General features: G+C 36.5%; 1 protein-coding gene across 2 annotated transcripts in view; it reads right to left on the reverse strand.

Annotated features, from left to right (window-relative positions):
• Window positions 1-2,029: 2,029 nt before the first annotated feature.
• The window catches only part of CAPS2 (calcyphosine 2), a 29,432-nt gene continuing 16,789 nt past the window's right edge, over window positions 2,030-14,672 (reverse strand). For both annotated transcript variants that reach the window (XM_015856747.2, XM_032443609.1), the window contains 6 exons: window positions 13,201-13,316; window positions 7,771-7,847; window positions 6,494-6,648; window positions 5,875-5,994; window positions 4,518-4,614; window positions 2,030-3,231 (listed from right to left, as the gene is read on the reverse strand). In XM_015856747.2, coding sequence (XP_015712233.1) covers window positions 3,056-3,231; window positions 4,518-4,614; window positions 5,875-5,994; window positions 6,494-6,648; window positions 7,771-7,847; window positions 13,201-13,316 — 741 coding nt within the window. In that variant the 3' untranslated portion in view covers window positions 2,030-3,055. The remainder of the gene's footprint in view (window positions 3,232-4,517; window positions 4,615-5,874; window positions 5,995-6,493; window positions 6,649-7,770; window positions 7,848-13,200; window positions 13,317-14,672) is intronic.

The following is a 14,672-nucleotide window of genomic DNA, read 5'->3' on the forward strand; positions in this document are numbered from 1 at the left end:
CCACATCTAAAAACACATTCTAATTCAGAAAATAAACAACTCTGAGATACTGAGGCATGAAGTACAGAAAAGAGTTTTGTTAAAACACATTTCAAGGCATTAAGCCGTAGCAGATATATCCAGACAGCATTAAAGTTACAAAGCATTGACAGAAGAAAAGGCTTCGGGTTCATCACATGATTCACAATAAATAAGAACTAATCAGAATGTAATTAAATAGAGCACTGAGACCACTGTTACTGAGAAGAACATCTTTTGACAGCTTTTCTGAATACCGGAATATAGGTCACAACAGTTGGTTATTCTCATTTCTGAATATTTCATTAACAGAAGCAGATTTCAAGCACATTCAAACAAATAAACAAACTTATATACTCAGAGAAAAAGACAACCTGTTGGGGTTTACAGAATGGCATTGTTGCCCTGCCCTTCTGTACTATTTGATTTCCAAAGAGAAACAGTACAAACTAAGTTCTCCAGCATTCACAGAATCACACGGAATCACAGAATGACCTGGGTTAGAAGGGACCTCAAGGATCATGAAGCTGCCCTGCCAGGCAGGGCCACCAACCTCCACATTTACTAGACCAGGCTGCCCAGGGCCCCATCCAACCTGGCCTTGAAGACCTCCAGGAACGGAGCCTAGGATACTATTTGCTTTCCAAGCTGCCAGAGCACACTGCTGGCTCATGTTAAGTTTCTCATCCATCAGGACCCCCATGTCCTTCTCTGCTGAGCTGTACTCAAGGACTGCTCCTCCCAGCCTGTACAGGTGCCTGGGGTTCTTCCGGCCCAAGTGCAAAACCTTGCACTTTGCCGTGTTGAACCTCATTAGGGGGGTCCATGTTTCAAGTCTGTTGAGGTCCCTCTGAATGGCATCCCTTCCTCCCACTGTGGCATCAATAGATGTTTGCTTCTAATAGGAAAAAAAAAAAAAAGAATCAGATGCCACAGATCTTGATTTGAATATAGTTTCTGTCCTTCTGGTTTTGCCAGTAACTGTGAGCATGGTGTGCCAGATTTGAATTGAAGGTTGTGTCAATTCTTTGCCACCTCCTTAATCTGATAGAACAAATAACAGCAGGCAGATAGAAAATGACTTTTTTCAAAGGCAACTTTTGTGAACTCCAGTAAAAATTCACCAGAGACATCGTGGCTGATGTTTAGAGGCAGCCACTGAAGTGTAACTGACCTTGACGTTAATAGAAGTGATATACCTAGCAGGATTTTCAGACTTACCAAAGTATACACAATTTTTAGGCAATTTTTGACCTTTAGAGTTTGTTGTAGATTAACCGATTAAGGTTCTGTCTTCAGATGAAGAAGAAAGTGCATTGCTACTAAAATGATAGAAATACCATTCGTGTACATCATCCATCTAATTTTTGTGCTAAGAACAACATTTTAAAAGCGCTTACTTTGCAGCATGTATGACCTACACAGCTTCTGCTGAACATGTCCATCTCAGAATCACCAGTTCCATGACAATGGATTCCAACTGACAAAACCTTACCAGCAAGAGAAATTTCAGCAGAAATGGAGGAATAAAAAGATTGTAATGAGCTGCATCAGAGTTCTTCTTAGAATAAGTATTGACACAATTTTGCCTTGCTTTGTAAACCAGTGCAGACATCTGCAGCCTCAAAAGAACTGGAAAAAAAATTATTCATTTGAGGGTTTAGAGCAGAAACTGCAATTCCAAGAGAGGTCAGGCTACAGATATTCAGAAGATAACAAAAGCACAAGTAATTAGAACACAAAAATGCTATATCTAGAACAAACCAGTCACACGCAGAGGGTCTAAAGTCCCTCACTTAACATTCATTTCATCACTGTCCTTAAATTTCTGTGTAAGACCAATTGTGTTTCAGACGAAGGTCCTTTGAACCCCAAACTATAAATTCAAAACTGGTCAGACAAGCAAGGGGAAAGTTAATATACTGTAATTGCATAAACTTAAGAAATGCAGTTCAACACACTGTTAATTTTGGTGAAAGGTACATTGAAACCAAAGGTATTGACACACACATATATAATTAATTTATAACACATTTTTTATTACTTAACACAATTAACCTTACAGAATTAAAATGATGTATTACATAGAAAAGCATACCTGGCTGGATATTTGAAGGAGTAAGAAATATTTTAATTCAGAATTCAGTTTTTGGTGCAACAGTGCTCTTTAAATATAGATTTTTCTGGTCTATACTTTCAGGTCAGACACAAAACTCTGCATATCAGTCTGACAAAACATATCATTACTTAGTTTAAAAAAAAAGTCTCAGCAATTTGAAGGATAGAAGTCAGATATTCACATACAAATTTGATTTGAAAATAATTTAGTGAAATATAGGCAGAAGGTCACTGAAAAATATACTTGCACTTATTAAGCCTTAGGGATTCAACATTCAGCTTCAGACGCCTGACCAAGATAAAAAAAAATAAGCAGATGATCTGGGTTCTGGTTCCAAGACTAATTTGTGTGAACTTCTCTGCATTTTCAGTACTGCAGACATCCTCCAAACTGGATGGGGATGGCCTGCTCTTTTTCAGTCTAATCACCAACACAGCAAAGGAGAAATAAAGCAAATAATGTCTTAAATGCAATTATACTTTTTTTTTTTTAACAAAATAAAACTGAAAAAAAAGGTATGAAGTGTCTACACTGTCAAATCTAAAGTTTTCAACAATCATAAAATTAATTTATTTCTTGAATATACTCATACATACATTTTAGTATTCTATTCCCACTTACTTTTGAAACAAGTCTCTTTATTCAAACATCCGGTAAATGATGCCTTCTGATATGTGGAACAGCCCAAGAAAGTGCATTAACAGCATTTATGTTAAAACAGTGGGCAGCTCTGCTCAACAGGTACACTAAGAAACTTACCGTGTCCTGTGTGATTCTGAAAGCACCTACAATTTTCAGTCCTTTAAATCAATGAAAAGCAATTATTATTAAGCAATGCACATCATGATCGAATCCTCCCTTATTTATCTCTCTCCTTTTTTAGAAGGAGTCTCTTTGGTATTTTTGTCTTCTTCCACTCTAAATTCCCCAAGGGTTCCTTAAGATGTTAACAAAATCATCGTCATCTGCGATTCCAATACTTAATCCTTCATAATAATCTTCAAACTCAGAATAGGACACTTCTCCAGGATTGCTGCAGGATTCTTCTAATGTTTCCAGAAATGACGACTTAATTTCTTCTTCTGTAGCTTTGCCTGTAAAAGGGTATTTTTTCCATCAAATACATTTCTAAGACCAGTGGATACGTAGCTCTCAAGTCTATTCTAGGAAACCAAACTTCAAATTTAGTTTGCAAATATTTTTCTTGAACAAATTCAATATTCTGACTTCAAAGGGGGCAATGAAGTCATTTGCTCACTTGGTATCAGCTGCAGTATTTACCTTACTTTAACAGCAAATTATAGCATTAAGTATCAGTGAAAACATGAGGCCAAAGTCCGTTTAAACAGATAATGAGATCAGAAAGATTTTTCCTCAAATGACTGAGAATACTGAACAACGAATTCCTTAATTAAAATGTTGGTAATTCAGAGGTAAGCTTGTAACAAAACGTTTTTTATGTTAAACAAGCTCAAAGCTCTAGGAACACATTAAAATATGAGTTTCATTCAAAAATGTTCTGGAATAGACAAGTGCTTTCTTGTGACTTAATAAAGACTATACTCAGATAACTTCTATTGCACTTAAAAAAAACTAAGAGAAAACACAGCATTATAGCACAGGAAAAAAAAAATGCATGCTCATCATCCTTAAGCCACAGTTTGTCCTCATGTGTTACTACCAATGCTGCTGGCAGAACAAAAAACATCCTCATTTCTATAGGTAACACAGAAGAGGTGAAGACACCAAAGAGACTTTCACAGTCATGAGTTTGATGCACTGGAGATGTTATTTTAGAAACTGACCTACAAAGATTTAAACTCCTATTTTATTTCATTTTTTAGCGGCAAGAGTTTAAACACATTGCTATCTTCATTATTTTTTCAGAATACTCAAACATTTCCTCAGTAAAGAGAAACAACCACGAGCAGAAATAAATGAGTAATTTATTCAGAAGGAACTTTAAATGATGAGAAAATCGTGTCACCTGGAGACCTTATGTATATTGAGGGGGAACAGCAACATGGAAAGGACAGCATCCTCCTAATTTAAAACTACTAATGTTGTGTGTTGACACACACACAGGAGATAAGGTACTACTGAAATGCAGTCCTACACAGGCAAGGAAAGGAACCTAGCCTGCATATCTGAAGTCTTCATGGTGTGATAGAAGTATTAAAATTATGTAGATGAGCTGCAGTACCATTTATAGTCACATTTCACGTTATAGGTAATCAGAGGAAAAATGTTCTTGTCAACAGCTGAAGTCCAGGCCAACACTAAAACAGTTAATATTTGCAGCAGTCTCTGAATCTGTTCCCTCTGCAAACATGGTGAAATCATTAATTAAGGATATATTCTTTTTGTTCATATTAATTACCTGCCAACACTAGAGGATGTTTCTTTGCACAGTAACATTTTCTGATGTCTACCATCGGAATGCTTCCAGTTTTGTTGAAGTCTAGTTTCATATAAGCCTAAACAAGGTAAAATTAAAATTAAATTTTTAAAAAAAAAAAAAAAAAAAAAAGGAAATATTTAATGATTGAATATACTCACATAGTCAGTACATACTTCTAGATCTTTTGCAATTAATCATTCTGATGTGACCATTTTACATAAGTAAATGGAGTCTTCCATCACTGACACTTGGATGAATCATAGAATCACAAGGTTGGAAAGGACCTATCAGATCATCTAGTCCAACTGTCCTCCCTTTACCATACCTACAGGAAACCCCTAAACCATGTCTCCTAGCTCACTATCCAGGCACTTCTTGAACACTGCCAGGGACGGTGACTCCACCATCTCCCTGGGCAGGCTATTCCAGTGCCTGACCACTCTCTGAGAGAAAAAGTTCCTTCGTATGTCCAGCCTAAACCTCTTCTGATACAACTTGTGGCCATTTCCTCCGTGCCAGTAAAGGATTTTACGTTACAGAATTTTTCAATCATTTTATTAAAACAGCTTTCACATTAAATGCTGTCCCCTCACAAACTCAAAAAAAAAAAAAAGGTATTCTCCCCAAAATTTCTAGCACATCCTTAGCATCCGAAGTAAAGCTGCTTTCTTTCTGCCTCCCCCAATTAGTATGATTCCAGTGTCACTCCAAAGTGTGTGTCATAGTTCTTGATCTTTATGATATTGCATCCCAACAATACTGGCTGATTTGCAATCAGTGTTTCATACTGGAAATGGTTCCACAACACACTGCCACAATTGTCTTTCCAGTTTCTAGATACACATTTAACAAATGGTATTTCAAATATAAAAAAAAAACCAACAAAAAACCTCTCACCAACTTAATGCCTCTAATTGTACATCTCAAAGAAGGCAAGTATTATTGCCTTTATTTCAGACACTGGAGGAAGAAATAAGCACATAGTATATACAGATCACAGACAGAGTGATCTGCCAAAATACAGAAACAGACTTCTGGAAGATATTGCTTCAGAGTGCCAGATGCTTTACACGCTGGAATGAACTGTAAGAACAGCATACGTACTCAACCTCAAAATAGTAAAATATTTGATTCTAGGTGGCAAAGTTCAAAATTCAGTTTCATTCAAGAGTAGAACAGCACACAATCTTCTAATTTACATTAACTGCAATTCACTCATTTGACAGCTTAAAAAGACAATTACCAGAAACAAAAGGTAAGGAAAAATATTCAAATAAATAACCAACTCCAAAGTTAGACTCCAAAGTATCCACAATTACAGTGCAGTGAAACTTACTTTTCTTACAAATGCTTTCCGATATTCATTCATTTCTCCAGCTATAGCATGAACAAATTCTCCATAGTTGACTTTACCACTCTTGTTATCATCAAGAATAAGCCATAAGGATTCAAAGTCCTGTAATTTAAAAATATTTTGCCAAAGCTTTTCATGATGTCCTGGAATAAAGCAATCGCTACAGCGCAAACTTCACAAAGAAGAATGTCCCAATTCAAACGGACTTGGAGATTCATCAAATAATTCAAGTCATCATCAGTCACTGATAGCCACAATTCATATTATCTGCAGTTTTGATAGCTGTGTTGTTTTTGTAAAATTATATTTAAAAGGAAGACTGATAAGTAAATCATATCATATATAATATCTACAAAAAGGACCCAAAAGAAAAATAATTGCAATTCCACTCATCCCTCAAAAAGACAGCTCTTTTTATTTATTTTACTATTTATTTCAGAATTTTATATAGGACTGAATGCAGAAATGCCAATGTAGCACCAGAAAAAGAAAAGACCTTGCATAAATTAAACCATATTAAACTATAGATTTAAGCAAAGAAAAGCATTTCAGTAAATTAAAGTGGGATACTGCCTATTATTACAATTTCAATTAGACTTACCTGTTCAGGCACTTCCAAGTGGAATAGTTTTAGAGCCTCTTTAAAGTCTGCCTGAGAAAGAAAACCAATTCCGTTCTTGTCTATGTGTCGGAAATACTTTCCTAGGCCTGTTACAACTCTAACTCCTCTTTTACTTAATGTCTTTCTGAGCATACCTGAGGATTTACAGAAAGAAACGAGTGTAATATTCAACCAAGGTTGCCCACATGCTACAGAGCTGTTATAAAAGTAAACAAAACCACAAGAGCCTGTGGTACTGTGGGTTAAAATGGCCAATCCACACATCCAGGCTCTCTTACCTTTAATGACAGAACAGGAGTTTAAAATGTAACTATCAGTTATGTAACATTTGAATGGAAATTGTATAAAGCAGCAGAAACATCTAATAAAACATTTAGAAGATCGCAGAAGGAAAGAAAGAATGGCTCTTAACTTATACCTGCTCAAATGATAAAACTGCTGACTTCCATTGGAATCGCCTACACACAGAATAGATTTCAACAAACAAAACAATTTAGCAATGCTATACTTCGGCAAAAACAAATGTTCCATTAATAAATACAGAGTGTCCCCTCTGCCTACAAACATGCTAATACAGGTGGAACCAGCAACAACTATCACATAGTCTGCAAAATCATTCCAAAATTTCTATGCTAGCAATAGCAGCAGTACCAATACCTGTTTTACTTCAGGGATGTCTGAGTTTCTCAGCATACCCTATTGACAGGGTATCTATGACAGGTAGGAACGTGGTAAAATTCTACTGAATATTCTAGATACTAAATTGTATTCACATATTTAGTATGAACATTCTTAAAGGAGTATGAAAAAAAAGCAGCTTTTCAATTTGCAAAAACAGTGGTCAAATAACTACTGAGCATAGAATTAACTGATGAAATGAGAATGTACTTTTACATTTCATCAGTACCTTTTTAAATTTACTGCCAGTTTAACAAAGGATTAGTGTTACACTCTAGCATATTTTAAAGATTTTGTCATCACAGGAAGGAATATCATATTGATCACATTCACAATTATTCCATACTCTTTCCAAAATCATTAAGCAGACCATCTATTTAAAGCAAAATGAGAGTAGAAAGTATTCTTACGATCAGTTTATTCCAATATCAGATTCCAGTAATATTCTGATAACTAACTCTTGTTTGCTTTAGTTTATTCAAATAGAATCTTTGAACTGTCACCGCTGTTCCTTGTGTTGAACAATAAAGTTAGAGATACAGAAACTTAAAATCAAGGGGGTTCTGGTAGACACAAACCTTGTATTTTCCTGAACACTCTGCTGTCATCAGTCAATTGCTCAGAAGATTCTTGGTTGAACTGCAAAGAGGAATCTCTACAATAATAAAAATTTAATGTTGGTTGGTTAAAATCACATGTAATATTACTTAATGCAAAATAACTGCAGTAGAAAAGCATTTTTCACTTTACATTAAACTGCCCTCATCAGCATGATGACCAACCAATCAAGTCTTATGCAGCACACACAGAACAGTTGCAGATATGCCGAAATTCTTGTCTGACAATGTTCCATTAGCATTTCCTCTGCTCGTTTATAAATCACAGATAAATACTCCTGTTTGCACAGTCTCCGGAAACATATTTCAAGGAAGTCCTAACCTTCAGCTCAGGAGGAGTTTGTTAAAACAGCTTAGTTACCAATGCTTAGTTACCAATAGAAAAGTAACATGAAGTAGCTACAAATATCACTGTAGAAGTGAAATTCTGAAACTATAGAAGTTATATCTTGAATCTTTCCTTTCCGAGTGACACATCTGAATGAGAAGTGAAACAGTTAAATGACAAAACTAATATCGATTTCTGGTACCCGTTCTATGACTTTCGTTGACTTTTTCATTGACTATTTATTCACAATCAATGGGATAAAAGGTTAAAAAAGCCAACATTGTGGTTTAATAATCAGAGAAAGGGAAGAATAGATTATCTTTCATGACACGGATGGAGAACAGTGTCACTTAACAGGGCACTCAGGACTAACACACTCCATGAAGGAATACCTCTGCAGAAGAACAGAATTACTTTAAATTTTCTGTGTCAATATTCAGATATTTCACACACTGGCACCAAGACTGGGTTCCATATGACTGTATTCATTCAATTGGCTGAGATACATCCTGAAACAAGGAAAACAGGGTCCAAAGACACCTCAGAGCAGTAAGAGAGAACTACAGACCTTGTAACTGCAGCGAGTGTGTATTCTCTAGACCAAAAAGAAACAGCCAGAAATCCACTGAATAAAGAGATGTGAAAATGTTGCAAACTGAAAGAGGGACACTGTTCAGAAAAGGAATGGCCTTCGGATTGGCATAAGAATGGAAGAAGTGAAGACCTTAAGGAAGGCAAACATGTCTGTATGCTGATTACTGGTTAAAAATCTGCTTTCTTTGGTTGGTCACCACAACACTACAGAATGTAATAGTTTTTAAAATGTTCTGATAAATGAACCATGGATTTCTAAAAATGTGCTTAAGAGAAAAAAAAAAAGAGAGAGAGAGAGAGAGAGAGAGAGAGAGAGAGAGAGAAAGGCTAATGAATGGGACATTATGAACGGGAGTCACATCCAAAGATTCTTGGGAGATAGCCCCGAGAAATTTCAAGAGGTGGAAATTCCTGTATGTGTTTATAAAATATCCCATGTATTTTCCACATATATTCTTCAGGAAAATGTTTTCCTCGCATTCTTTGAATTTAATGACTAGAACAAACTAGTGGCAAGGTGATTCTGCAAGAAAAGAATTAACTAAAAGCATTCTGCACTTACAAGTCTTTGTTAACAATCTTAGGAGACACTGGAGACAAAGACCCAAATAAACTTATTCTTCCAGTAATCTCACTGTTACAAATAGACTTGCAGACTCCAATTACTTTTAACATCTGATGATGCTCAGAAAGATAAGGAAACGAAAGGATGAATAACAGAGTAACAAAATGTCACATAGTTTCTCCTATTTGTTCCAGTGTTAACCAGCCGTCTTAAAAGAACTTTGCAAAGTTGAAATCTCCCAGAAAACACATACACAAGCATTGATCTCTCTCAAGTAAAGAAATCAATGCCTTGAAATGTGCCCAGGTAACTATCAAGCAATAACGGGACGTATTAATGTCAGATATGTTAACACTATGCAGTTCTGGGGTTTTTTTCCCCTTACTCCGCCCACTTACATGAAGAGACCATACGGGATTCTTAACTATTGAGTTTAAAGTGCCAGTTAATCACAGAAATTTTCTCTTGCACCAGAGATTAAATGGAGGGACTTCAGGTTTAATGAGAGTCTAATTGGGAAATGCATGAGCCTTCTCATTTCAAATACAAGCCAACCACCAATAAAGAGGAGAAAGACAAGCACTCTTCCATGAAAAAGAAAGCATCATTCCATGACACGCTGGTTTGCAACTTCTACTGTAGAAAGCAGGACTTGCTACATATATTTGACACTGAATTTGATGTAATAAAGATTGAGTTTCTGACCTCGTTTATATTTTAATTCACAATGCTGACTGTATGTCTGACAAAATAAATGAATGCAAACTCAGTGTTGTTAAAGAAGTTTGTCTTCTAAGTTCAAAAGCTGGATCAGTACTTCATACACATGAACAAGGAATTATAGTGAAACTCTGTAATTTTTCCTGGCAAGTGACTGTGTTCTCAAAAGGCCACCCCAGAATCCCCAGTCAGAAATCGTTACAAAGGTTGATAGAAAAAATACTGTTACACATAATCTATACAAAGAAATGAACAAAACAAAAGAAAACCTACTCCTACTCCTGCAACTACTTTAATTAGAATAGGAAGGCAGATGCAAAAGCACTACTGCCAGCTTGGAACTGCTCATTCACCAGTGCCTTGCCATGGAAGAGTATTTCCTCCTTCAGAGGAAGAATTACTTCAACTCCTGTCTATTGAGAATTTACATCTCTCCAGTTTGCGTACCTTCCATTACAAAGTTCCCTTGAACTTCTTCATCTCAAACCACCTAAACTGTACATCACCATCAACAGCCACCTACATACTCTAAAATAAAACACAGAAGATCCATAACTTGTGGCAGCAGGGCATAGCTGCTGTTGTAAATCTGCAATAGACCTTCAGGACTTTATCTGAGCAGGATTCTAAGTACACTAACAAAGGTTAAAGAGTATTATGCCAGAGAAGAATAAGTTGCAGTTCAATATCATTCCCTTCAAACACACCGTTCAGAAGAAAGAAAAAAAAATAGACTGATTCTGCAATCTGAAATTTAGTCAACTATCTGGAAGAAAAAAAAAAAAAAAAAACAACTATAACACTTCAGTTAGAGAGAACATAGAAGAAAGAAACAATTTGTTCCACCACAAGTAGCAGAAAATATGAAATTATAACCTGAAGAGTGAATCTTCAGAAATAATACTGGAGCAACTCCAAATTTCACAGGGAGAAAATTAGCAAAAAATGCAAGAAGAAGATACCTACCCAAATGATACACTTCTGAGATGTAAAATATCCTACATAAGCTATCCAAAATTAATCTGTATTATTTCATGAAAATGCTGCAGAGAAGGAGCAATTAGCAGTAAGTATCACACAGATATACCTTTCTACAACCAATTAAGTTTGAATATACTGTTTTATGGACTGTTAGCTCACTATGGCCCCTTTGCAGAGCTTTCAGTGTAAAGAGATATTAAAATGAATATTACCGTAACTGAGAACAAGCTTCATGTATCTAAACACTTTCAGAAAGAAAAATAATAGCCAGTTAAATTGTTCTTATGAAAGTTGACTTTACATACTGAATGTATTTAATTGAGGCTTTGTTATTGCTGTTCCAAGTCAAGAGGATGTGAGATCTGAGACTGGTTAGACTTGAAAAAGGAAGACTCAGGTGTATCTCATCAACGTGTACAAATACCTAATGGGAGAAACTAATGACGACTAAGCCGGGATCTGTTCAATGCAGCCCAGTGACAGGACAAGAGGCAACAGGCACAAACTCCTCACCAAAATTTGAATAATCAAACTGATGGTATCTCAAACTCAATTAACTTCCATATTCTAGCAACAAATTTTCATACCAATTTTATTTTATTTTACTTTTTGGTGATAAGAAACAGCGTATTCACAATGGAAACCAGAAACCCCAGAGAAAGACAGTTCATTGCCTTGACTTTTTACTTCTGCATAGATACTGAGATAAGAGTACTGATGGTGAAAAATAATTCATGCTGGAGGATTAACTGTGAAAGTTCTAAAAAATTCTCTATAGAACAATGTAATTTACTAAAATGTATTTTGTAGAAATCCTGCTCCAAAAGAGCTTTTCTGCTGTAATGTGTAATCTATTAGCATTGTGTTTTCATCATACTTACAGCCCTCTGTTCATAAAAGAGAGAAAAAGCAAAAGTAGACAGTTTCCTCCCTTCAGTCACAGCCCATCCTCAGACGTTATCAAGTTTTATTTCAGCAGGAAAGGGGGAAAAAAAAAAAATCAAGTGTAGATAATCTGAGGAAGTATCTAGGCCATGCATTCTAATGAAACATGTTAAGATCAGTCATATCTCACTATTACTCACCTGAGTAAATGACCAAATCAGAAGTGTCATTTAATGACTGCTTACTGTACACACCATGATTACAATGACTTAGGGACCAGACAAAACACTTGAACCTCTCTCTCCATAGCTCTTTGACGTAGCAAACCATACCAGTCGAGACACAAACAAGAGATTGGAGAAACAATATATGGCATAATTTGATTTCTCATATAGATATTGTTAATGATATAACAAAGCACAAAAAAGTCCTTCTTTCTCTTCTTCGTTACCTCATGGACTTTAAATAGGGAGGGGAGAAATAGGCAACGTAGCAAAATTAACACTTTAATTCTTAAGACATTCAGTACCATACAATATCAAATTATGGGCTGATATGAGCCTGTGCCATCTGTTCTAAAATTGATGGTCTGTGTATGATATATAGCAGCAGACAGAATGCTATCTGGATTTGTATTCTTCAACAGTGATTCAGAATTGCCACTACGAGGCAAGCACCAGCCTCTGGTGCGGAAAGGAGCATTCCTCCCTGCACCAAAGGGCTAAAGCAGATTTGCAATATACACAATTGAAGAGTCTGAGGGAAAGAGTGTGTGATAAAAGATTCTGTTGGAACATGGGGTTCATTACAGAAAACAAATGAGCTGCCCCAGTGCCTGCATCTACAGTGTGTAGCAATATCTGGAAGAAAAGATAGGAAAAAAAAAAAAAAAAAAAAAAGAGAAACCTTCTATCCTTCCATTGACTGCATTCAAATACTTGTCTCATTATGACTAATATAAGCTTTTAATACCAGCTTCACAGAAGATTCAATTATAATGTTAATCACAAAAAAGCATTTTTCTCCTGAACAAAATATATTAGTTCATTACATTGACAAATGTTCATGTTTTGTATCGAGAAAAACTACACAGCAAATAACAAAGCTTCGTATATAATTTTATTTTTCATATTACTCCTTATTGTTCTATAAATAAATTCCTTATATCCTCTCATATTTATTACCAATTTCTCCTAAATATGGATTTACTTTTTTTTTTTTTTTTTAACAGTATAAATAAGATGTTGGAAGTTTTTCTAAAAAAGATTTTTTGCTTAAGTGGGGAAAAATGATTTGAAAAACAGTCAGTGGCACTTACTTCAGAAAATCCATAGCAACTTCATCAATACCTATTACACGAAGGGTAAGAATTGGATTCTGCTTGACGCTTTTCGGAAGGCTATGATCGACACTTTGGAAAGTTAGGTTAGCTCCCTGTTGAAAAGTGTACAATTATTTACTAATAGGTCACATAATTTGTAAAATACAAATACTTTCAAGAAGTGTGACTATTAACATTTAGGCATGCGATGACAAAAAAGTGTAGCTAAAGTCAGTTAGACTTCTAAACAGCTTCTCTAGGAGTAAATAAAAATGGCAGCATGCTTCAAGATGAAATATTACCCTCTGTGTATAAGTTTGTCTAGTAAGAGAGCCACTTGTGCTTCAATTCACAGTTTAGCAGTGAAAGACTACAGATTGCTGTTTCCTCCACCTGGGTCTACTTACTTTTCTGTTTTTCTTCTCCCTTTATCCTTTAAGATCACCTGGTTCCAACCTCCCCTGCTTTAGGCAGGGACATCTCCCTCTAGACCAGGTTGCTCACAGTCTGGCAATCCAGCCTGGCCTTGAATGCTCCCAGGGAGTGGACCTCCACAACCTCTTTGGGCAACCTGTTTCAGCATCTCATCACCCTCACAGTAAAGAATTTCTTCTTGATATCTAGTCTAAATCTACCCTTTTCCAGCTTAAAACCATTTCTCATTATCCGTTACTACATGCCCTTACAAAAGTCCTTCTTCAGCATTCCTGTAGGCACCCTTCAGGTACTGGAAGGTCACTATAAGGTCTCCTCAGAGCTTTCTCTTCTCCAGGCTGAAAAGTTCCAGCTCTCTCAGCCTGTCTTCATAGGGGGGGTGCTTCAGCCATCTGATCATCTTCATGGCCCTCCTCTGGACCTGCTCCAACAATTCCATGTCCTTCTTGTACTGGGGGCTCCAGAACTGGACACAATACTCCAGGTGGAGGCAGAATCACAACCTGCTCGTCACAATTCTCTCAATGCAACCTAGGATACGGTTGGCCTTCTGAGCTACAAGCGCACACTGCTGGCTCACGTTGAATCTTTCATCAACTGACACTCCAAAAGCCTTCTCGGAGCTGCTCTCAAGCCATTCTCTGCCCAAACTGTGTCCATGTTTGAGACCACCCCAACCCAGATGCAGGACCTTGCACTAAGCTTTGTTGAACTTAATGAGGTTGGCATGGGTCCACTTCTCAAGCCTGTCCAGGTCCCACTGGATAGCATCCCTTCACTCCATTGTGTCAACTGCACCACTCAGCTTGGTGTCAACTGTAAGCTTGCTGAGGGTGCGTTCAATCCTACCATCCATGTCACCTACAAAGATGTTAAATAACACTGGTCCCAAAGACTGATTCCTGAGGAATGCCACTCATCACTGTGCTCTACTTGGACACTGAGCCATCGACCACAACTCTATAAGTGCAACTCATAGGCAGTGGATTAAGTTTCAAATGCTCAAATAGATATAATCTTGATTATATGTGCTA

This window comes from Coturnix japonica, chromosome 1 (genome assembly GCF_001577835.2).
Source record: "Coturnix japonica isolate 7356 chromosome 1, Coturnix japonica 2.1, whole genome shotgun sequence".
Lineage (NCBI taxonomy): Eukaryota > Metazoa > Chordata > Aves > Galliformes > Phasianidae > Coturnix > Coturnix japonica.